Source organism: Ustilaginoidea virens, chromosome 1 (assembly GCF_000687475.1).
Source record: "Ustilaginoidea virens chromosome 1, complete sequence".
Lineage (NCBI taxonomy): Eukaryota > Fungi > Ascomycota > Sordariomycetes > Hypocreales > Clavicipitaceae > Ustilaginoidea > Ustilaginoidea virens.
In genome coordinates this window covers 5,078,033-5,100,782 of record NC_057316.1, presented here as the reverse complement: position 1 = coordinate 5,100,782, position 22,750 = coordinate 5,078,033, and the positions used below count along the sequence as shown (strand labels likewise).

General features: G+C 55.4%; 9 protein-coding genes across 9 annotated transcripts; 4 read left to right on the top strand and 5 right to left on the bottom strand.

The window, feature by feature from the left end:
* Positions 1 to 995: 995 nt before the first annotated feature.
* Positions 996 to 3,004, bottom strand: UV8b_01145 (uncharacterized protein; the record flags this gene model as incomplete). Its single annotated transcript, XM_043138643.1, has 5 exons — positions 996 to 1,408; positions 1,500 to 1,621; positions 1,693 to 1,787; positions 1,873 to 2,627; positions 2,692 to 3,004. 5 exons carry the CDS (start codon positions 3,002 to 3,004, stop codon positions 996 to 998), a joined length of 1,698 nt encoding a protein of 565 aa, XP_042994577.1.
* Positions 3,005 to 4,657: 1,653 nt separating this feature from the next.
* Positions 4,658 to 5,500, top strand: UV8b_01144 (uncharacterized protein; the record flags this gene model as incomplete). The annotated part of the gene is made up of 1 exon (XM_043138642.1): positions 4,658 to 5,500. The coding sequence occupies one exon, from the start codon at positions 4,658 to 4,660 to the stop codon at positions 5,498 to 5,500; it is 843 nt and encodes a 280-aa protein (XP_042994576.1).
* Positions 5,501 to 7,659: 2,159 nt separating this feature from the next.
* On the bottom strand, positions 7,660 to 8,266 carry UV8b_01143 (uncharacterized protein; the record flags this gene model as incomplete). Its single annotated transcript, XM_043138641.1, has 4 exons — positions 7,660 to 7,800; positions 7,878 to 7,954; positions 8,032 to 8,150; positions 8,229 to 8,266. The coding sequence occupies 4 exons, from the start codon at positions 8,264 to 8,266 to the stop codon at positions 7,660 to 7,662; spliced, it is 375 nt and encodes a 124-aa protein (XP_042994575.1).
* A 730-nt stretch (positions 8,267 to 8,996) lies between these two features.
* Positions 8,997 to 9,630, top strand: UV8b_01142 (uncharacterized protein; the record flags this gene model as incomplete). Its single annotated transcript, XM_043138640.1, has 2 exons — positions 8,997 to 9,009; positions 9,095 to 9,630. The coding sequence occupies 2 exons, from the start codon at positions 8,997 to 8,999 to the stop codon at positions 9,628 to 9,630; spliced, it is 549 nt and encodes a 182-aa protein (XP_042994574.1).
* Positions 9,631 to 10,598: 968 nt separating this feature from the next.
* UV8b_01141 (uncharacterized protein) lies at positions 10,599 to 11,545 on the top strand (the record flags this gene model as incomplete). The annotated part of the gene is made up of 2 exons (XM_043138639.1): positions 10,599 to 10,718; positions 10,814 to 11,545. The coding sequence occupies 2 exons, from the start codon at positions 10,599 to 10,601 to the stop codon at positions 11,543 to 11,545; spliced, it is 852 nt and encodes a 283-aa protein (XP_042994573.1).
* A 172-nt stretch (positions 11,546 to 11,717) lies between these two features.
* Positions 11,718 to 13,833, bottom strand: UV8b_01140 (uncharacterized protein; the record flags this gene model as incomplete). Its single annotated transcript, XM_043138638.1, has 4 exons — positions 11,718 to 11,824; positions 11,931 to 12,792; positions 12,873 to 13,510; positions 13,578 to 13,833. 4 exons carry the CDS (start codon positions 13,831 to 13,833, stop codon positions 11,718 to 11,720), a joined length of 1,863 nt encoding a protein of 620 aa, XP_042994572.1.
* Positions 13,834 to 14,753: 920 nt separating this feature from the next.
* UV8b_01139 (uncharacterized protein) lies at positions 14,754 to 17,392 on the bottom strand (the record flags this gene model as incomplete). Its single annotated transcript, XM_043138637.1, has 7 exons — positions 14,754 to 15,996; positions 16,157 to 16,285; positions 16,356 to 16,526; positions 16,597 to 16,767; positions 16,842 to 16,897; positions 16,957 to 17,256; positions 17,330 to 17,392. 7 exons carry the CDS (start codon positions 17,390 to 17,392, stop codon positions 14,754 to 14,756), a joined length of 2,133 nt encoding a protein of 710 aa, XP_042994571.1.
* Positions 17,393 to 18,520: 1,128 nt separating this feature from the next.
* On the top strand, positions 18,521 to 20,146 carry UV8b_01138 (uncharacterized protein; the record flags this gene model as incomplete). Its single annotated transcript, XM_043138636.1, has 2 exons — positions 18,521 to 18,878; positions 18,963 to 20,146. 2 exons carry the CDS (start codon positions 18,521 to 18,523, stop codon positions 20,144 to 20,146), a joined length of 1,542 nt encoding a protein of 513 aa, XP_042994570.1.
* Positions 20,147 to 21,113: 967 nt separating this feature from the next.
* Positions 21,114 to 22,008, bottom strand: UV8b_01137 (uncharacterized protein; the record flags this gene model as incomplete). The annotated part of the gene is made up of 2 exons (XM_043138635.1): positions 21,114 to 21,179; positions 21,253 to 22,008. 2 exons carry the CDS (start codon positions 22,006 to 22,008, stop codon positions 21,114 to 21,116), a joined length of 822 nt encoding a protein of 273 aa, XP_042994569.1.
* Between the last annotated feature and the right edge of the window lie 742 nt (positions 22,009 to 22,750).

Sequence of the window (22,750 nt, the reverse complement as noted above, 5' to 3'; positions counted from 1 at the left end):
ACATCGTCCCGGCTTGCCGCAGGCGATTGACCTCGCTGATTCGCTCCAAGCAGCTGCTTCGCTTCTCACGGCATGTCGAGCCATGGGCTCGCCTTAGGTTGTGCTGCATATGGTGTGCAGGGCCTCCATCATGTCTTGCGAATGTTCTGCGGGTTGATGCGCGAGAAGGAGCCGAGCAAGCAGGTGGTTTTCTATGCTATAACGCGAACACTTCGTGCAGGAGCGACAGTTGAGAGGCAGCACACGGAAGAGCAGCAATGTGAAGTAGGTGCTTCGTTTGCATGTCTTGGTATATACATGCTTATTCGAGCGTTGGAAATCATGTGGTCGAGTAAGAGGACGGAAACGTGATACTTTCAGCCGGTAGGACGAAATTGCCGATGGTTCTCAGGCCGACCCATCAAGATTCCCCGCTGCTGCCGTTACATTGAGAACTCTATAGCTGTCAGCTCGTTTTACACCTTGGTCACGAGGAAAGGCACCGCGCACCGCTTTCGGAGCCCCTTATCTGCCGGTACTGTCAGTGACGCAGTGCAGCTCAGGGGCCAGGCCCTTGGGTCGGATTCGCACGTGGAGCCATGCGTTCGAGGTCGAAATCAAAAGCATCCCCAAGGTATAAATCCAAGGGGCCGTGCTTCTAAGCGGCCCTTTGGATCCCAGCCGTGGTGTGATACATCGACGACATGAAAAAAAAAAAAAGAGTTTCTACGGAAACTCGTTGTCAGATGACGCCTTGTCTTTACCACCAGAGACCCAGTCTCGGGGCATCTAGTCACTGCATCCATCTTGTACAATCATCTTGTACATTCAATCAGGCGACCAGAGGGGAAACGAAAAGGCCGGCCTGCATGCAGGCCATGCATGTCCTACCAAGGGCAGTTTGGCAATCCTCGCCCGGTCACGTCAACAGTAGCGTGCTTGGTGCTTTTCCGCGTTTCCTGTGCCGCCACGGCATCCTAGAGTAGCCATTGGTATGGAGGCGCAAGACCCGACGTCTACTTCACTTCCACGTACTCGACTGGGCCTGGAAACCGGCACTCCTCGATCCGCGACTGCACAATCACCGGTACGCTGCCGTCGACGCTGCCAAAGTAGTCCTTCATCAAATGCCACTTTCTTGGCTTTCCCGCCGCCGTGCGAGGTATAACCTCGCTCGCGCCATCTAGAACCCTGGCGAGAGTGGGCAGCATGAATTCCGCAACGCTGCCCGAGAGATCGGACCGAATCTTTGCCAAGTTTGCCGGCTCGGGCGAGGCCGAGTCCTGGCGGAAGACAAGAACAACGCCGCATCTCTGCTTCGTTTCGTCGACGGGTATGGCCAAGACGCACGCATCTTCAACGTACGGCAGGTCAAGAATGCGACTTTCGATGCCAAAGGTCCAAAACTTATGTGAGCCGGTGAATACCACTGCGCGAGCAGCCGGGTCAGTACGCTGTCCACACAACACACACACACACACACACACAAACCACGGAGGCAGGGATGGAGGCAAACTCACAATCCGTCTTCATCCGCCCCAGATACACAAGATTGTCACCCTGCTGCTCGGCAAAGTCTCCGGTCTTGAAGAAGCCGTCTGGGTCAAAGGCAGCCTTGGTTGCCTCCTCGTCGCCAATATACCTGCGCAGCCAGACGTCCCTTTAGCGCCGTGAACCGACTGACATCAAAGGGGGGCCCGTTTGGATGCTTACGCTTTGAAAATAGTGGGAACCTTGACAAGAATCTCACCAGATTTGCCTTCTGAAAGCTTCAATTGGCAATCTGGATTTGGTTTCCCAAGGCAGCCCTTGAGAGCAGAGACTTAGCTTGATGCCACCGTGAGGGGTAAAAAAAAAAAAAAGGGGGGGGGGGGTGGGGGTCCCAAGACTTACCGTAATCGTTTGAGGTCCGTCAAAGACAAAACACGTCAGTTCAGTGGACCCGTAAGAGGTCCAAACCTGGAGCCCGGTCAAGTCTTTCCAGAAATCCACTGTAGACTGGTCGACCACTCCGGCACTGCATCTGATGATGGGCAGGCTGGTAAAGTAAGAGGACCACCGTTGACGCTCCTCGCCCGAAAGCTTATTCCCGCCGCAAGCCACCACGTCCTTCATGAGTCGGAGCATCAAAGGGTCGAAGAAGGGCACGTCAGTGATGCCATGCTGCTTGATGGCTTCGAGAACGTCTTCGGCGCGAGCTCGTCCTCCGACCCTCGCGGCCATCACGTAGACCTTTCTTCCGCATATGACGGGGTCGATCAGACTTTTCGCTCCGCCCGTCCAATGACACGCTCTGTAGCTGAGCGAGATTTGATGGGGCTCCGCAGCTGGAGGCGGACACCAGGCGCGCTTTACCTGAAGCACAAGTTTGGGCGAGCCCGTGCTTCCCGACGTGCCCATAATCATGCACGCCTCGTCCTCGTCCGGTAGCAGACCGTCGTCGATTTGAATATGCGTTTGCGACCAGTCCAGTGCTGCTGAACTGCATGACACCCCAATGAGCTTTGGTGCCTCGGCGGTGCCGCTGCGCTTGCGGGCGTCATTGCAGATGGCCTCAACTTTCTGCCAGCAGTCCTTGGATGAGACTACACATCGTATCTGGCCTTTTTCAAAGTGCGTGAGAGCCAGTTCAGACGAGATGTCGGGGTCTGCATTCGCATTAGATTGCAAACAGGTCCAGTGTTCCCAAACATTGGGTACGCAGGCACTCACCCATGGGCATGCATGTGCCGCCTATCGCCCAAACAGCCAGGCATGCGACGATGAATTCGTAGCCGCTGCGCGCCATAAAGCCAATGTTTCGGTCGCCTTCTTCCAGCACGTTCCCGCCATTCCTTGTCGACGAGCGCAGCTGTTCAAGAAGCATGCAGCGTGTCTGTAAGAGGTCACCCAGCAGTTCGGGGTAGGTCTTTTGGAATCCATATTCGTCGTCAACGACCACCGCTGAGCTGGGATATGCCTTGGCGCTTTCCAAAAGACCCTTTAATGCCGGATGGGCTGGGAAAACGACAGTCGTGTTCGACATGGTTACGCTTTTGGCTGGGGCTTTGCGGCGATGATGCAAAATCTGTTCTTCTTTCTTTTCTCTTCTTTTTTTTTTTTTTTTTTTTTTTTTTTTTAGCAAGATTTGGTTCTCCGGCGGGCTGACTCTGGATGTTATATGCGTACTGTCGCTCAGCAGCTCCCGGGCGGGGGTGGCTGATGCCACTGACTAAAGTCCTTGTTCTCTCCCAAGACCGGAAAGGCCGGCTAGCGGTCAGGCTACTGATATAGCAGACCGAGGTCAAGAACTTGGTGTCTGCGACTTGGCGCCGACTTATGCGGTTGGTAGCATTTGAGCTTACAGATGGAACCCTTGCCCTTGCCTGCCCATAAATGGGACCAAGCTTTTCCGGGAGAGTCGTGGGGTCATTACCGTCCAGCATTCTTGCCGATTTTCAACAGATGCTCCTGTAATCCCTGGCTTGTGAGGGCGGGGTGCTACGAGCCGGTCCGAGGTCTAGCGAAAACGGAATGCCGGTATAAGCGCAACGACGTTTCGACAGGGGTATATACTCCATCTTGCGGGTTCTGCGGGTTAATCGACTTTGTGAACGAGGGCCTCTTCAAGAGAAAAGACTGTCATCTATACATATGCGAATTAGCAAAGGGGATTGTTCCAGATTTAGTATAATTGAACTTGACAGCACGCAAACATACCCATATGAGTGAATCTTGCTCTCATTCATTCTCAACCACGGGACATGTCACCTCTAGGTTCAAGGACAAAGTGGCTAGGTACCTACTTTCCGTCCCGGCGGCAAAGCATCCTTGACATTAGATACAAGGTTAAACCCCGCCCTTCTCCACGGAGAATATTCCTGGTAGGTAGTAGTATACAGAGCATACTACTCCGCACATAGTAGCTTGCATGTTCTGTAGCCCCTGCTCCTCCGGCCGTCTTGGCAAAGGTCTCGAGCAACGTGGAATTTCACAAAGGGTTCATTATCTCGCCACGCGATGCGCATGTTTCCCGGCACCGCAGGCAAGGGTCGTGTCGATTAGTCGTGCCAGACTCGAGACCGAAACATTGAATATCGCTGGGAGCCCATAAGTCGTCACGGCTGCGCTCGCGTCTCGTCACTGCTCCACAAGAGCCGTTGCTTTTTGCGAGGAACCGCATATGCTCGAGCGATGTTGGTCCGTTGGGCGAGCATTTGCTGGCATTCTCGATGGAGATGGCAAAAGCTGACAATATAAGCCGCGAGCTTCCAGTTCAAGAACGTTCCTAGAGGGCCGCCAGCTTTTGGAGGCTCGGCGCCGACAAGCCATCTCGCTTCGCAATGGACCTGACTTAACGGCGAGGAACGGCTCAGTGCCTGTGCGGCACCATTGTTGTGCTGAAAGGAAGTCAATATGATGTGAGGGATGACGCTGGGACCGTTCTAGTCAGCGATGCGGGGTAGCGTCAGTGTTGTCTGCCAGCCAGCCGACAAGTGATGTCGTCAGCTGTCACCGATTGCTCACCAGTGGGCCAGCCGCAGCCGCCAGCTGGCCATCAGCTGCAGCACCTAGCCGCACCAAGCCTCACCAGGCCTCAACTGCTTATTCAATCTCCATCTCCAACCTGCCAAGTGCCTCGACGACACGACGACGACGACGACCAGCCTGGAAAAGTGGCGTGATCCCATCAAACATCATGTCCAAGCCCTCGGCAGACTGTCCAGCCATCACCTTTTACGACATCGCGCAGGCGCCGCCCGTCGAGGAGACGTGCTACGCCCCCAACCCGTGGAAGACGCGCTTCGCCCTCAACTTCAAGGCCGTCCCGTACTCGACGCAATGGGTGGGATTGCTGGACATTGAAAAGGTCCGCCGACAACTGGGCGAGCCGCCGTGCCGCCAGTTCGCCGACGGCAGCGACTTCTACACGCTTCCCGTCGTCCGCGACGCCACCACCGGCGCCACGGTCGGCGACTCGCTGGACATTGCCCTCTACCTGCAGCGCACGTATCCCGACTCGGGCGCCGGCGACCTGCTGCCCGCCCAGACCCTCGACTACAGCTTCACGCCCAGCGCGCCGATCCTGGTGCCGCTCTCGGAGCACCAGGCCAAGGGCGAGTTTGCCGAGTACGCCCGCTTCAACGCGAGCGTCGACGCGGCCTTTACGATGCACGTTCCGCTGATGGCGCAGGGCATGCTGTTCGACCCGGCGGAGGCCGAGGAGATCAAGGCGAAATTCGCGCGCCGCGCGGGCGTCCGCTCCTGGGACGACGTTGCCTTGGCGGCCGAGGCGCGGAGGCCGCTCATGGACTCGTTTCGGGACGCGCTGACCGGTCTGGCCGAGTTGTTTGCGCGTGACGGCGGCGGGCCGTTTGCGCTGGGTGAGCGGGCCAGCTATGCTGATTTCATCGTCGGCGGCTGGCTGCGCATGGCCCAGAAGACGCTGCCCAGGGCCGAGTGGGACGAGGTCAGAGGTTGGCACGGCGGTGTATTTGCACGGCTGCACGACGCGCTCGACGCATATGCCGAGGTGAAGTAGGTAGGGCTTGGAGGAGGGGCATCAAGCTGGCACAATGGACTGTTTGGGTCGTGGAAGATGGGGCTTCTGAACGCTTGCCGGTGTCTCCGTTGCCAGTACGTCACGGGGTTGGTTGGTCAAGGCTGAGAACTGGGAGGGAGTCGGGAATGCCAAGGCAGGCAGGCAGTCAATATGGCGGCCTTTTGCCGGAATCCCGCAGGGACTGCTCAATGGCAAAAAGGTTGAAAGCTTGGACTTTATTTCAGGCCATCAAGTTGTTAGTCGTGGCACGTAAAGTCCGTGCTGCAAACTGTAATAGAAATACCCTTTGCACACGGTTCATGTAAAGGTAAATAATCACGCAGACTCCAAAATTTGAACACGAAGCCGCCGTGGCGGGCTGGCATGGACTTTTACACTCTCAGCAAAATATCCATTACTAGCGCGACCAGTTGATATCAATGTTCAGGAGACCTCAGACATAACTGGTGATTGTTTCAGGGACAACTCTGACAAGTCTCAAATCCGTCAGGAGATTATGCGAGATAGCATTATCCGGCCTATTTTTATCTATAGGGGAACAGACATGACTCTTGATCATGTTATACCTCCCGACCCCCATTCGGTACGAGGTATGAACTGGCCCCGATGCCACGGCCGCCGCCAACACGTCGGGGTGGAATAAGCGTCGGACCGACGTTGCTTGGTTGCGTTGCCGTCTGCAAATCTAGATAGCATTAAGGGATGGACGGCATTGGCAGGCCGGAGGATCCGCTCTTTGAAGGCGCCGATGGCAAGTAGTTAGAAAAAAGGGTAGTTGGGGATTGAGTCATATGTGCTGCCGTCTTATATGCTGCGGCTACTTGTGCGCGATTTCCTGTAATTACCTCGTACACTTTAAAGGATTAAAGCGGTAGAAATAAGGAAGTTCACTGCTTATAGAAGAATATGTGCGAAGGGACATATTCTGTTTTAGTATTAGGGTCATTGCATGCTTAGAAACCCTTCCTTGCATGTTCAGATGTTTAGCATTCAGCATGACTGCGGCGGCAGCTGGTCCATCGGGCCTGCCATGCGTTGCGGTTGTCGCCGTAGTCGGCCATGCTGGACCTCGTCGGGTCGGACTTGACCGACGAACGCTAAACCGACGATGTAAGTGGTTCCGTCGCCGGAACAACCCGGTTTGATGTCGTGGTTGATTACCCTGGCCCGAACTGGCCAGGATCAGCCTGCCTTGAAAACCCAAATGGGCCAGGGAAGGAGGCTGAGGGTGCGAATGCCGGGGCCGGCAGGCATTTTGCAGGATTTCGCCGGTAATTCCGGGTAAAATACTAGTATGTTATAGCCTTTTTATTCGCTTTCATTATCTTGGTGAAACATGGCAAAAGCTAGGCCTTGATTCAGGATGCTGAGTGGTGAAGTAAAGTCTACCTTGTGTAAACATGTGATGCAACGGGGAACAACTCTTGATACGGTTAGTTCCAACTGTGCTAATATCGACGTCGCGGTCCTCTATAAGCTCGTGCTGTGGCCTCCTCGGGATCCTGCAAAACCAATCCTCGTTTTTACAGTCTCTGCATCTTGCCGGACCAGAAATCTCAAAGATGCGCGCTTTCGGTGAGTCGCCAAGACAGGATGATGCCCCCTTTCTAAAATCAAACGCACACGCTCAAGACCCTGCCAACCACTTACCAAGTCGCAGGCTCAGCACTAGGGCCGCTTGCCTTTGCCGTGGCCCTCTTCACCTTGGCCGGGAGTGTTGGCGCGTCAGGTATATTCCTCGGTCATGATAAACGCGGCATGGACTGGACAATGTGCTTCAGTACAGCAGTCCGGCGGCGGTCATGAGGGAATGAATGGCCGCAGTCGGTCGCCTTATTCCATCTAGCCGGCAACGTTATCACATGTCATGTTCCCCGAAATAAAATCACGCAATGTGGTATGTATGCATCGACAACGTGGTGATTCCAATCAAAAGGTGGAAATCAAAAATGCTAGTTAAATGAAAGAAAAAAATCCGTAATTCGGGTAAGAGCCATCCTACAATCTATCGACTTGCAAAACCATGCATCCTATCCTCCGCTGCCCAGGCACACATTGCCGCCCGTGGCAGTCCTCTCGGCCGACTTGGACATACATGCCAGGCCTTTGCGGGAAAACCAAACCTCTGCAGCCTCTACCTAGTTGCATTGGAACTTGCCATTGGCATTTTGCTGGATGCTGCCACATTCGAAGCAAGCTGAGTCCCCTGCACCAGCTCTCTTGCAGTATTTATATACGGTATGTCCGTCCATGACCTTGCCGCCCCCAATGTCTTGAAGCTAGTTGCTCAGCGCATTAGCATCCGAGACTAAGAAGCCCGAGGTTGGACTGATTGTTAGGCGAGTAGTGGACTTACATAGACGCCCTCGAATCGGACAGGCCCGGTGGCTTGGAAAACGCTGTTTTGGGAAACGCCTTGGAAATTCACGGGGGCTTCACGCAGTTAGCATATCGGCTGGCGGTTGCGCCGAGTCCGTCCGGTTGAGGGCGAGGAATTCATTATTGCTCACCAAACACCCACGGAGTGCATCCCGAGTTACCAAGAGTAATCGTGGCGTCGTTGTGCATTGGTCCGTCGCTCCACTTCTGGCAACCGCAGATGGTGTGGAGTTTGCCGAATGCTGCACCGCTGTTGTTGAACGGGTCGGGTCAGTGGGTGTTTGGTTGGTTCGCAACGGGGCGTTTGTGTGTCGGGACGACAACTTACGCCAGAGCAGCCACTAGCAAGGGTGTCGAGGAGAGCATCGTGGGCTGGTGGTGGGTTCGTGAGGAGAGCGGGCGACAGTGTTGGGCTAGGTGAGTAAGCAAGCCGGGGGAGTCGCAGCCTGGCGAAAGTGTGGGTTTCGCTGATGGGAGGGAGAAGGGGGGCGAGGGTGGTGATGGTGGCGATGGTGGTGATGGTGGGATTTCAGAGGCGGTTTTGCGGTACGGCAGGGCAGCACGCACGTCTTTATACTGCAAAGCTTGGGAGCGGCCCGAGGACCAGAGGACCAGAGGCCCAGCACGCTGCATGTGCCGTGGCCAGAATGCCCGGAGACCCCGGGCACTCCGAGGTGCTTGAGCCGAGTTGGCGAGCACCGGGGGATCGGCTCAAGCTGGCATCCTGGGCCGACAAGGGATTCGCGACGCCCAGGCTGCGTTTCAGTTGGCGGCGAACAGATGCTCGAAACTGTCTTTGATTCAGGACCCCGGCATCTTGGAGACGCGAGAATGTCCAGCCGGCTGGTTGTTCGGGACCGGGGAGCGATAAACTTTGCGCACGGCTAATACAAGCGGATAAGTGCAAACCTTGGTAAAAACCGGCACGTCCCATCTTGGACATGACATTTGCCGGAGATGCCGGTCCGGGCCTGCGCTTCGGTATAAAAGGTCTCGTGGCTGCGCTCCCCGACAGAGGAGAAAGAAGAGCAAAAAAAAAAAAAAAGGCCATCAAACCGTCCCCGTATACCATCGCTGTTGCGTTTAAGAGCTCAAGATGCTGTCTTGTCGTGAGTCCCCCGCCCGCCCGACAGAAACAAGTCCTGGGCGCAACGAGTTGCCGAGAACTTGACCGACTGATTCATCTGTAACCAGTGCGCTCGGCAACGAGCTTCCTCACCCTTTGCCTGGCACTCGCCAACCTGGCAGACCTTGCTTGCGGGACCGACGACACAATCTTCCGCGTCAGTCGCAACCCCCGGCTGCGGGAGCGTGCCAACCACAGCGATGCATGCGTTCTTCCGCTTCCGCGGTTAATCATCATCCGTCAGGAGGATTTGCCGGGGGATCGCAGCGTTCCGCGCCTCCAGTTTGAGACGCAGTTAAACAGCATAATCTACCTAGCCCCGGGCAGAAACGGGGTGAGGTTCAGGGACAATAGCAGCCATTATGAAATTACGCAGCACATCCTGAGTGGTGGCAGAATCCAGCACACCTACAGGTATTTCGGGCCCGAGGCCAATTCCGACCACTACCTCATTGTTGATCCCAACCTTCGGGTGGCCGAGTCTCGGAATGTTGCGCAAACGGACGTCGGTCGCGTCGTTGTTATTCCTGGCCATCAAGCCGTCACAGCGACTTACTCGCCGACGCAGCTTGCCTTTCTCAAATTCCAAATTTGGCACAGGTGATGATGTGCCTGAAAGTGTAGCTGCAAGCTTCACGCGTGCCGGAGCAGGCGTGGTCCAAGTTGGGGTTGGATATCGAGGGCCGGCAGGCCTGGCGAGGCCTGCGACGAAAGACGCAGGCTGTCGCTGTCCGGGATGACAAGATGACTGGATGTTGGATGTAGAATAGCCTAGGTAGCTACAGGCCTTTCTTTGGTCGTGGCGTCAATCAAGCACCTACATTGTGCAGAGTTGTGCAAGAATTGTCCCGGACTACCTGTTGCTGCGCGTCAGCATTGTGCGAGTTTGCCATGCATGGGATTCTGCATTGGTGTCTGCTGTTGTCTGCTGTCTGCTGTTGTCTGCTGTTGTCTGTTGTCTGCTTCTGATATACCCAATGACGGCATCACAGCCGCATCCCGCTCGCACAAGACCTGCCACCCATCTGCCCCCGCAGTCGGCAACCTTTCCCTCCCGTCCTCGTCCTCGTCCTCGCCCTCGTCCGCAGCAACCAGCAGCTCAAGTGCTCCGTGTCGTCCTTTGCGTCGGGGAGTCCCCGCAGGGCCCTTTTGATTTTCGGGTCGCCGTCCTGTCCCACCGTAGAAAGACGCCCGCCCGGGGGTGGGGGGGGAGGGTGAGGCGAGGTTCTTCGAGTGCCGTGGCAGAGGCGACGGCGCCAGGTTTCGGACGGCGAGCGTTCCCGATGATGCTCACTCCCCCACGCTGATGGCTGTTGGTGGTTCTGGTCGACGCTGAAACGGCAGCAAAGTTGAAACCCTCGTGGCAAACATTTGTGGCTTGGCGTCGGAACCTGGCGCCCGGACGTGGCGCCCAAATGTGTGGCGCTACACCCACATGCAGCCAGCCACGTGGCTGGGCGGGGCGTCGGTGGGCGCCTCGTTGCTTTCAAGTTCATCATAAAGACGGGCTGCTCTGCTCGCCCACCGACCGACCGCTCGACGCCGCCCGTCCGGTCGCATCCCCCCCCAGCAATGGCCGTGTCCTGCCCAGCCGTCTTTGCCTTGAGCTCGCGCCCGTGGGATCCGTCCCGCCGCTTCGAGACGTCGTGGCTCCTCCCGCCCTGGGCCCTGTTCGCCTGCCGCGCTCTCATCGTACGTTTTGCTTCCCCCCCCCTCCCTCTCCCCTCCAGACAGACAACAGGAACCGGAACCCAAAAGACGGTCCCGCTCGCTCACTCACCAGCCAGTCTCTGTACGTCTTCACCACCCTCTTCTTCGTCCTCGGCTACCTGTGCGCCCACCCCTCCGCGGGCGCCTGCGCCGCCGCCCGCCGGTCCTTCTCCTACTTCACCGTCCTCACCTACTGGGGCCTCGGCTTCTACTTCCTCTTCGCGGCCGTCCACACCCTCACCTACGCGCGCCGCGGCCGCCCCCTGCTCGACGCCTTCCCGCGCCCGCTGCAGGCCCTCCACTCGCTTCTCTACACCACCGTCGTCACCCTGCCGTGGCTCGTCACCGTCGTCTACTGGGGCGTCCTGCACAAGGGCCCCTGGTTCGCCGCCGACTTTGAGGCCTGGCGCAACGTCTCCCAGCACGCCCTGAATGCGGCGTTTGCGCTCTTCGAGATCCTCGTCCCCAGGACGGATCCGCCGCCCTGCCTCCACCTGCTGTGGCTGCTGGCCATCCTGCTGGCCTATCTGGCCCTGGCGTTCCTCACCCTCGCCACGCAGGGATGGTACACGTACAGCTTTCTGGACCACGATGCGGTCCGCGGGAGGGGCGTGGTGGCTGCCTATGTCTTGGGTATTGCCGTGGGCATCGCGGTGACTTTTGGCGTCGTCTACGCGCTCATCTGGCTCAGGAGGTGGCTTACCGAGGCCAAGATGGGGATGAAGGGCAAGTTTGTCGAGGCGCATGGGGCGTGTGATGTTGAGATGCGTGCCAACGAGCAAAAGGATGACGGGCAGGCGTTTTCTTGACACGTCTCTCTCTCTCTGAGATACCAACGCACATTATTCACGGATATTCAAGAGTACATACAGCAGCGTCGTACAAGACAGGGTATATTTCATAGCACGATACCCCATGCCTTCCCCTGTCTGCCAAATCTGCCTAATCATGCAAAATCAGCAGTTCCCTTACTTCCCAGCGCTAGCATTTCAACGTCGCTCCTCTGCGCTTCTCCCACTCGCGTATCTCAAACATGACTTGGATACCGACAAACAAACAGGCGCACGCCACAATTAAAAACAAGAAGCCTTGCAGCAAACAGAGTTAGCATAAGCCTCCCCACAGCACAAGCCCTGAGGGATAAGCAAAGGGTGGAAAGAGAGGAGAGGGAGGGGGGGGGGGGTAAAAGCTCACCAGACCAGTCATGGAGGATCCCTGCTATGATGCTCTGCAATCCATCCAGCCCAACCGCGAACCCAACCAGGTTGGCCGCCATCATCATGAGCACGTTGGCAACTGCGCCCACACAGCACAGCATGCGGTACTCGGTAGGCCTGCTCTCCCACCTCCGCTTGGGGAACAGGTAGGCTGCCGTCCATTCGGGGATCATGAACAAGACAATCAGCCAGCCCCAGATGAGCAGTCGCAGCTGAATGTCGTGCCACAGGGCCACAAAGGTAAACACGAGCAGGTACGTGAGCGTCGACCGAGCAGCAGCGAGCCAGCTGCCAAAGGACGCGCCGCCCAGCGGCACGTACAGGTACCGGATGAGCCACCGGTTGTAGGAGCGGTGCCACGCCCGCCAGAAGAGCTGCGTGCTGTAGTTGTTGCTCACGCAGCGGACCATGTTTTCCGGCGGGTCTACGTCGTCCAGCAGCGCCCAGAGACGGAACAGACGCCAAGGCAGCAGCAGCTTGAGCCAGATGATGTGCAGGTTAAAGTACGACAGCAGGCTGAGCTGGGCCGCCGTGTAGTCGCCCCAGACCGGGCTGGCCATGCTGATCGCGCCCACGTAGTCAAAGTGCAGGATGAGCTCCATCGCGACGAGGACAAGCAAGAAACGAGCGCCGTAGTGGATCGTCCGCGGCCGCTCGATGCTGGCAGCCTTGTACTTTTGCTGGGAGACGTAGTCGTTGAAGGTCAGGATCGGTCCCGCCAAGTAGAGCGGCGCGTAAACGGCGTAGGCGACGTAGTTGCGGAAGCAATAGTCTGCCGGGTCCGCAGATATCGCGACGCGGTCGCGCTCGGACAGGTTTGCCGGGTCCAGCTGTTTCTTCTTGTGCGCATTAGCGGGCGAGCGGGCGGGAGAGCTTGAAGCATGCTGGGAGGCGGAGGATTCGGCCCCCGAGTGCTTACCTCAAGGGAGCTTGAGCCCTTGCCCCCGATGCTCCAGTAGTAATCCATGTTGTAGCTGATCAAGCGAAGAATAGTGATATTGAAGAGCACCTCCCATCGAGGCATAATGCCGCCAAAGCCATCGAGCCACGCGCCCGTCCGCATCAGCGGAGAGTCCGTCACCTCCCCACTCGCACTCGCTCCTCCGACAGGTGGTGAGATGTAAGCGGCCAGATTGCGCAGGTGGTACCCCTCGCAGAGTTCGTTTGCGAAAAGAGTCGAGATGTTGAAGAACCAGGTGGCGATCGGCACGTATCGGCGCGGTGCTTTCCTTCCAATCTGGAAGTTGATGCACAGAATGACCAGCACTTTGACGGCCGAGATGCCGTTCAATATGACGAGGAACACCATGGCAAACGCAAAGTCAAAGGATGCCCGTTGTTCCAACCTCGCCGAGCCCTTGGCTTCTCTCTGGTTATCCGGCTTGTAGATTGCGTTCCAGAGTCTTCGTAGAATAGGGTGAAAGATCAGCAGGGCAGCCATATATGGCAGGTTGTCGCGGAAGGTGTTGTACTGCGCATGGGAGACGTCCACCTTGCGACCTGGGATCCAGCCGTCGGACAAGAAGCGTTCGTACTTGTGATAGCGCGGATCGGAAGCTATCGCCATCATTAGCCACCGCGTTGATTATCCAGTGTGCACGCACGGTCCCCCTTCAACACGTACGCCGTGAAACATCGTAAGCCACCCAGAACATGTAAGGAACAGCCCAAAGAAACACCAGGTAGTAGAGGTAGAACTCGGGTGTCTGCCATTTCGGCGGAGGGGCGCGAGCCTGAGCCCTACTGGCGGCCTCTTTGGCGGCACGCGGGTCCTTTCGCGCTTCAATCACCGCTTGGTAAGGAGTGGAGGACGAGCTGAGGAAACGAGTGTCGAGAGTGTCGAGGTCATAGACCTGGCGAAGGAAGGAGAAGGCACCCATCGCGGAGGACTGAGAAGGAGGCCAGGGGGGGGGAGGCTTCGAATAAGGTTGCAGCGACGCGGGTCAAGTCATCTCGATCGTACCCGAGGGAGGCGAATTCGGGTTTTCAGGCTGGATTGGATGGATCTCGGCGTCGCGGCCGCTGGCGGTGGCGGTGGAAACGTGGTGACGAGTTGGACTTGGACTTGGGATATGGGAAATAAGAAGACATGGATTGGGGAAATAGGAAACGGCACGGACAACTCAGCAAGCGAGGGTTTTAGCGGGGCCCGCGGCTCCCTGCCGCCTCAACGACTGGACCAATGAGCGTCGCGAGCCCCTGACTTTTGCCACGATGCCCGTGCCCGTGCCCATTGACTTTTTGGTTGGACCATTCATCCATGGCCAAATCATCCAGACGACTCTCGCATTCCCACGATGCGGGCAGGTTCTTCTTTTTGTGCCAAAATAAGTCGCTTTCCGACACCCCCGTCTCAGTACCCGAGTACCCAAAGTTGCTTCGTCAATTCCTTGTCACTGCAATGCTACAATGCCATGGAACAACAACGACAACCATGCGCCAAGGAGCACTAGCAGCAACCTTGCCTTGATGGATTCCCGCCCGCATATGTCATCTTCTCGCGGCGGCTGGCCCTGCCAAGATCCTCACTGCTTGCTTGGGTGCGCGTGGATGCAAATTACCCATGTCGTGCCATGTCGTCTACCTAGGTACCTAGCTTACACACTCTAAGGTTACACCTCTGAATACAATGCAATACAATACAATACAATACAATACAACACAAGTACAAGTACCTTGGGCTAAACATGACTTTTCTCTCTCTCCCCAGCTTGCCATAATGCTGAACGGCGGCGGCGGCCCACGCTTGCCAAGATTACACATTACTCTCTCGCCGCCCTTGGGCACCACATGTCCATATTCAGCGTCGCAGCTCCTCGGAGCCCTGTCCCGGCAGGATCCCCAACACAGCCTGCATAAAGTTCAACATCCCATTGTACCAGGGCTTGGAAGCATTGGGAGTTGCCGCCAAGGTTTGCGTACCTTGGGACGGATGGTGCCGGACCGCGTACTCCTCGGGGACCTGTGGCCACACGTCGACGCCGTCTAGCAGCGCGATGGACATGCCTCCCATCGCGTGCAGCTCGAAGTGGCAGTGGAAAAGCCAGGGTCCCGGATTGGTCACCTGGTATCTGAAAACACTCCAATAGCCGCCGGCAGGCACGGGGGAGAACATGGTCAACCACGAGTCTCGCAGCCCCGGGTCCTTGAGGTTGAAGCTCTCGGGCTCGGCGGCAATGGCCTCAGCTACGCTCTTGTATTTCCACACGCCGGCTCCGTTGCCGATCCTCCACGTTTTGCTACCATGCTTGTGCATCATGTGCTCAAAGGCAGCCCCGTCACCGGGTAGGACAGCTACCTGGAGAATCAGATCTACCCAGGAGCCGTTCTTGGTGCGGATGACTAGCTTCTCGTCCTCGGTGCCTACTGTCTGGTTGGGATAGTGCAGCAGGGGACGATCAGCTTTGAAGTCCATGGGGTAAAGGTAATTTGTGTTCATGGTGTACTGGAAGGATGATCCCGCGCGTCCCATGACCAGCAGGTACTCTTCATCCGCCGTGGCAGCTGGGGGGTTTGCAGGCCAGGGTGGCATGTAATCAGCCGAGATGTTGTATGGCGCATAGCTCTCCGTATCTGTCTCCGGCCGACCGCTTAGGCCACCATACGTAACGTACGGTTTCGTCGGAGGAGACACATGCTCGGCTCCCTTGTACACCATGTTTGCGAACCCCGAGATGACCTGGGTCGCTCCAGAATCTGGCAAACGTATCGTGTACCGACCGGGCTGCTTGTCCAGCTTGACCATGACGGAGAACCTTTCGCCTGCTGTGATGGCGGCTGCGACAAACTTGTGAGGTTGCACATAATTGCCATCAACCTCATAGATCCACATGGGGTGCTCGTCTATGGAGAAATCGACCTGCTTATTCGAAGCAGCTGCAATGAAGTTCATGCTGACCCAGCCGTCTGCCGGATCCACTTCGACTGTGTAGTTGGATCCTGCTGAGGGAACGCAGCCAGACTGTATATGGGCTGGGATCTTCTCGGGAAGGCTCTGGTTGACCCAGGGTCCTTGAATACCTTCTTCCACAGCAGGGAAACATCTAGCAGGCCATTAGTACAGTTTTCCCCATGACACGCACACACAAAAACACACAAAATAACGACGACAACAACAGCAACAACAACAAAGAACAAGAAAGAACAAGAAAGAACAAGAAAGAACAAAAAAAAAAAAAAGAACAAAACAGCAACTTGACTTACCCCTTATCTGTGACGTTCTGATCAGGAAATGTAAAGTGTTGTGGGCCCCATTGCGTTTGATTGACGAGAAACTCCTGTGGAGGACAGTATACTTCTCCGTGGCCGTTCAACAGGATACTATCGACACAGCTATACGACAGGACACACAGTCAGATCTTGAAGTCTCACGTATTTTTACCGGGGAAATGAGAATGCGCACAATAACAAGAGTTTCGAGTCTTCAATTGCTTTCCAATACTCCTCCGAAGTGAAGCGTGACCAGTCAGAAAGGACCATTAGCTTGGGGTCCAAGGCAGCTTTCGACATGGCGTCGATATCCTTTGGATCATTGCTAATCTTGGACCACAGATCTTTCATGTCCCGTTTTGGTCTGTTTCCGTGGCCGGACAAGTCAGCATGATGCTCACCACGTGGACCAGATGAGATTGGGTCCAACCTGCCTGATGAAGAAAGCGCCATGAAGTCCATCTACTAGAGTCATTCGCTCATGCGAATGGTACCAGTGCGTGCCTGGCGGAGAGGCTTTGAATCGATATACGAAGGATTCGCCTGGTCGAATGGGCTGCTGCGACAGACCAATCACGCCGTCGGCCCACGGAGTTCCTTCCTGCCTATAGTTATCGATGCTCGGTTAGCTCTTCTCCCCCTTGTGACAGCGACGAGGTCATCCTGGCGCACAACTCACGCAATTCCGTGCCAATGGACGGTTGTGTTTCTGTTCATGTCATTGTGGACCGTGATCTGAAGCCGTCTGGTTAGTGAAGAGCAAGAATGCATGTTTGACACATCATGAGACTTGCCTCGACGTCGTCGTCCTCGTCAAAGATGAGCTCCGGGCCAGGGAAAACACCGTTTGTGAAGATCATTTCCCTCGACTGCCCATTTGGGGCGCCCTTCTCCCAGGCAATCCGAAGGGTTTTTTGCACTCTCGCCGCCCATGATTGGCTGGCCAGAACGCACAGCAAGAGGGCAAGACCAGTTAAAGAAGTCATCTTGAGGCAGGCTTTGGTCACATGGATGTCTTCGTTGAAGGTACGTGAAGAGGTCCAAGAGCTGTGTGACAGATCTGTATAGCCTTGTTCAAAGACAGAGTCTGTAGCCTGATTCAGAAGAGGCAAGGACAATAGGAAAAGTCGCACGCGAAACGCTGCAAGTGAAGACGAAGGAAATTACCTTTATGTTTGCGGTCAATGTTCCTCCGGGGATTCTGCCTGGCGCTGATTCAGCTGCTTGCATTACGTCAAGGATACCTGACAGACAGGCCCAGCAACGCCACTCGAGGAGAAATGTTGAGAGTTGACCGAGACATGCAGCAGACCGCTCATGGTAGTACACATTACCTCCGTCTGAGGACCAGATGAGGCATCGTATTGATGATGCCTTGACCCATCCTCCGGTCGAAAAAGGAAATTAAAAAAAAAAAATAAAAAGGTAAAAAGCCCACATGATATCGCCAATCGTGGGGGTGTTGGACGCCTGCCTGTGTGACTGGGTCAGGCCATGTGGCGTTTTGGAGCGTTACACTGAATAGCTGAAACCTCTTTTTTTTTTTTTTTTTTTTTTTTTTTTTTTTTTTTTTTTTTTTTTTTTTCGTTTCTCTTCCCTTTTTTGCAATGATTGGCCAGACGCAGTATGCAAGCAGTCTGCACTCTGGGGGACTTTTTGTGCCTGCGTTGCTGCCATATCCTTGTCAGCGCATGGCGGCTTCCATTATCTCGTGCCTGAGCCAAGACGTTGCTTTCACAATCATTCCTTACTTGGGGTAGGTGGAAGGTTTTGCCACCGGGGTACCAGAGGACGCCAAGTCTCACGCCTCATCCGGCCTGACGGCGGGCGCAGATAGGCAGGTGATCCAATAAACAGACGGCGATGGGGAGACACTCTGCATAGATATTGAATCTACGGAGTACCAAGTCAATAGGGCGCGCGCCCCGCCCGCGGATGTGGAGGAATCCGAGGGATGCTGCACTCCCCTACGGCACGGGCGTTTGCCTAACCATCAACATGCAGCGTTCGTCCCAGCGGGGTTGTTGCATCCCCGTCTGGACTCTGACGCATGCAGACAGACCTGCAGGCCAGGACTAGTACTCCGTAGGAAGAGGCGGTTGTACGGAGAGTGCGTGCGGAGGTGTGGCTTACGGGTTACTTGATTTGATGCAGTAATACTGACTGCATGGTCCAAGGGAGCCAGGGGATGTCCAGAGTAAGCCACAGCAGTTCGGTCCGATGGCTAGCTGACATACAGCTTCCGGTTCACTCGTGCAGATCAGTTCGGGTATGTCGGCTTGCATATCGGTGCCGACAGCAGCACTCTTCTTCAAGACATGTTTGATGCCGGTCCCAGTTGAACCACTTTGCATAACAATGCGGGCTACGAACCAGCCTCGACAGCTCGTTGTGGAGAAAAGAAGACGAGAAGGCATCTCGAGCTTTTCAGTGATGACACCCTTGTATGGAAATGACATGACAGAGCCATTGAAGATGGATATGCTCCAATTTTTCAGAGACGCACTCGTCCAAGAGACGGGGCGCCATGTTGACAATGACGACTTTGACGCTCTCTTCTCCGAGCTTGGCGCCGATCCCCTTGTTGGTGTTGCTGTCATTGAACGTGTAACCAACAGTACGGGGATCGAATTTCCCGCATCTCTCCTTAGGGATTGCAAGAGTTTATCCGATATCGCATCCGGATTACGCAAGATGAGTGGTAGTGGTAGTCATGGTTCGTTGCAAACCCATCATACCCCCAGCAGCTGGGCCATTTTGGGCCCATGGGTGCACGAATCTTGCTGATTGAGAGATGCAGAGACGGTTGAAAAAGCGCCGCGCGCTGCTCGTCCGCCTCGTGAGGCCCCATTGCCAAGAGGAAATGTGAGGAATGCCTTTCAGGACGCATGCAGCCATGTACAGGAATTCCTGCGAAAGGCCGGGAGTGCCAACTTCTGGAGCAGAGTGTACCCTGCGCAGCGTCAGTTGGTACTGGCCTTTGTCAACGATGCATTTGATCGATTAGGATGCTCCCTGGCCGATATGCCGGTAGGGACCATAGTAACGTATCCTCGGGGCGTTTTGGACAAGCACCGTCGTGTGTTTGACGGTGCCATATTCGAGATCCTGGCAGACGGGGGACTTGTCAACGTGGATCCGGAGCTTGGCGCCATTCGGACATCTACCGTCGTCGACAAGACACCGCCTCAGCAGATTCTAGCCACGATCATCCTTGAGCATCCCCAGTTTGCCAATCTGCACCGCCTTTTGAATGTTACCGGATCGCAGTTTGCGGAATGTCTCACCGGGCGTCTCGACCCTATCAAGCTGCTGTTTGGGAGGAGCAAAGACTTGCTTCAAGACTTTTACACCAACGCGCCCATGTCCCTGGCGGCCTCACTGCACCTTGTTGCCGTGATCAAGCGTCTCCTCGCTGATGGAGAGTACAGGCCAGGCAAAAGCATCGACATCTTGGAAGTTGGCGCGGGATTGGGTGGCACGACCAGGTTCGTGGTGGAAGCGCTCATCGAAGCGCAAGTTCCGTTCAGATATGTGTACACGGACATCTCAGCATCCTTTTTCGCGGCGTCGAAGAATCGGTACAAGAGCCTACCGCCCGGCAGTAGTATGGAGTTTCTCGTCCTTGACGTTGAAATACCACCGCCCGAGACACTGCTCGGCGGCTTTGACGTGGTTGTGTCGACGAATTGCATACATGCTACAAGAAACCTGGGCGTGTCTTGCTCCAACGTCCGCAAGCTGTTGCGAGGCGGTGGATTTTTTGCCCTCATCGAGTTCACTAGTCGTATGTACTGGCTTGATTTGGTCTTTGGCCTCTTGGATGGTTGGTGGCTGTTCGAGGATGGGAGAAAGCATTGCACCGTCGACGAGACGGTCTGGGAGGAGAAATTGCAGCTGTCGGGGTTCAGTGACGTCTTGTGGGCTGATGTGGAGGGCGATGACAAATCCAGCCTGCAGCTTTTGGTAGCCTGCACAGACTAAGTAGAGCGCTGCAAACGATGCAAGTTTGAGATCCAGGGGACATGGCGTGACTTGAATGTCAATCGGAATGTCAATCGGGGACAAAGATGGCAAAGGGAAGGGGAAGGGGAAAGTGAAAGTTTTAATCAAGTCAACCTGAAATTACGGTGCGGTAGGGCGGTTTCGCTGCATTGAAGGCTGATTGATTGATAGTGGGGTCAACTTGGTTAGCTTCGTGTCAGCTTGCTTACGACTGGAGGTTGTCTGTCTGCTCTGGTATTAGTGCAGCCCTACGGGGACGGGGACCCCTTTCGCGCGGAAATTGCCATCACCGTCAGAGCGGGTTGATGGCTGGAGATGCTATGTCTGGCATCGTGCTCAAGTGAACGAAGAGGACGGGAGTTGTGGGGGGGCGGGGGGGGAGGAGGGGGAGAGGAGAGGGGACAAGGAGGCACGGCATGAACCCAACTCACTGTTGCCGTATCCTGATAGGCTCGTTGTTCACAGGTGTCAACCGTGGTGTGTGTCTGTGTTCGTGTGTGTGCGTGTGTGCGTGCGTACGTGTGTACACCTGGGACAAGATCGCTCCGAGGCCCGACACTTGCCTGTACTAGCTTCCACGTCGACAGATCTTCATTGCCTTTGACTCTGGACTCGCGGCATCCACTTTGCACATTGCCGATTACACGCGCGCACTTTTCCATTGACACTTGGGAGTCTTTCGCGCAACTCGCTAGAGCGCCCGTCTTATTAAATGCTATAGTTGCCTCTAGTTGGCTTATGTCTGCACCAGCTTGCTCTGATGCCTTTCAACTACACACGATTGGGAGTGATCCGTCCACGAGACATTCTCCCATCCTCAACCCCCCCCCCCCCCCCCCCCCCGGCAGTGCTGCCCCCGTTCAGCGCCGCCCCCGTTCAGCGCCCACGAGTTCCCAGATGAGTTGCTGTCATAATTACTTCCTCGTCGGCAGGATGGCAGGATAGTTCAAAGTACGTATCGGATCATGGTAAATGGAGTCTTTCGCTTATACTCGGCCCACATATCGCCGTACTAGAGAGCTCGTCATTAGCAACCAGATTCGAGACCAGTTTGTTGATGTAGAGTCGCGCGGCCCGTAACTCACCCTCTTGGTGCAATACTCGTCCAAAGCCGGAACAGCACGGTTGGAAAAGTCCCACATGAAGAACATGGCAATCGACATGCCATATATCATGCCGCCGGAAGCAAGCGCCAGCCCAGAACGCCAAATCGTGAATGCCGTGTAGTTGGGGTGACGAACCAAGGAGAACAGGCCGCCAGTATACGGCTTCCCCTTGTTCATTGGGTTCTTCTTGAACACCTTGCGATCAATCTCGCAAACACACTCCGTGACGAGACCAACGGCAAAAATAATGAAGCCGGTGGCGAGATACGGGTTGGCCAACGTCTCCCCACCGGCCTTTGAGGAAGCTGCCGAAGTGGCAGCACAGAGGAACAGCAGGTTGTTGAGCGTGTCGAAGAATATGTTGTCGAGACCCACAACAATGGCACCCGTTAAAGTCCAGGCCTCTTCTGCGACTGTCAAGACAAACCAGAAGTGCTTTGCGGCGGCGAGGATGTCCATGAAGAGAAGCAGCAGCCTGTATCCCGAAAGCCCGAGCTTTTCAATGTGCATGAAGCCTGCCTCGACAGGAGGTCCATGTGGAATGATGCTGCCGCCAAAAAACTTGATGATGAAGGAGCCTGTTGCTCGGGAGAGAATGAGATATTGAATGTAGCAGTCCAGGGCTCGAAGACCAAGATACAAGGTTGTGTTCAACGGGGAAGATGACTTGTTGCCTCTGGGCACGAAGTCTTTCGACTTGAGCTCCGCCTTGGCGACGGCCTTTGCATCGGCCATTGTGAAGGACTTGTGAAACTGATGAGAGCCTTGGATGAGCGGGGAAGGCGAATAGAATAGTAAAGTCTTGCGTGATCTCTCGACTTGTTCCTGGGCGAGACGGCAGCTGGTTTTATGGACTGCATCGGGGGTACTTGCTGACCGGCACAACACCACGGACGACAAGGTTTGACCCGACCTGACCGCACCTCAACAACAACAACAACAACAGCAACAACAACGTTCAACTGAGCCGAAATCCTTCCGCAATGTCAGAATCTGCAGCTGAACCACAGCCGCCGAATCACGCCGAGAACATGCAGCATGGCTTGTCCCATGCCAACGTAAGCGCTTTGCGATCCCTTTGACTGTGTTAAGGTGCAGCTTTTGTAACGGACCAGGGTTTAAGCCAATAGAAAACCGTAGTTTAAAGGGTACCTTAGCAGACTAGTAAATAGTATAAGGGCATAAGTACCGGCAATTTCCAGACTTACAAAGAGCTACATCGCACTTATCGCACCTGTAGGCCCGGCACATAGCGCTGTGAGGCTATTCCCACTATATTAAGCTGTCAATTTAGCAGCGATAAAGGCAGATAGAAAAGGCGTTATCACTAACACAGATGTTACTTATTGGCTCTATTAGAAATGCAAGAATTCCTAGTATAAGGATTTCAGTGATAAAGGTTTGGTGACTAGGCCAGTTGCCAAGAGGGTACCTAGTAGGTATTTAGCAAAGAGTGGGTCCGATACAAAAGCTGCAC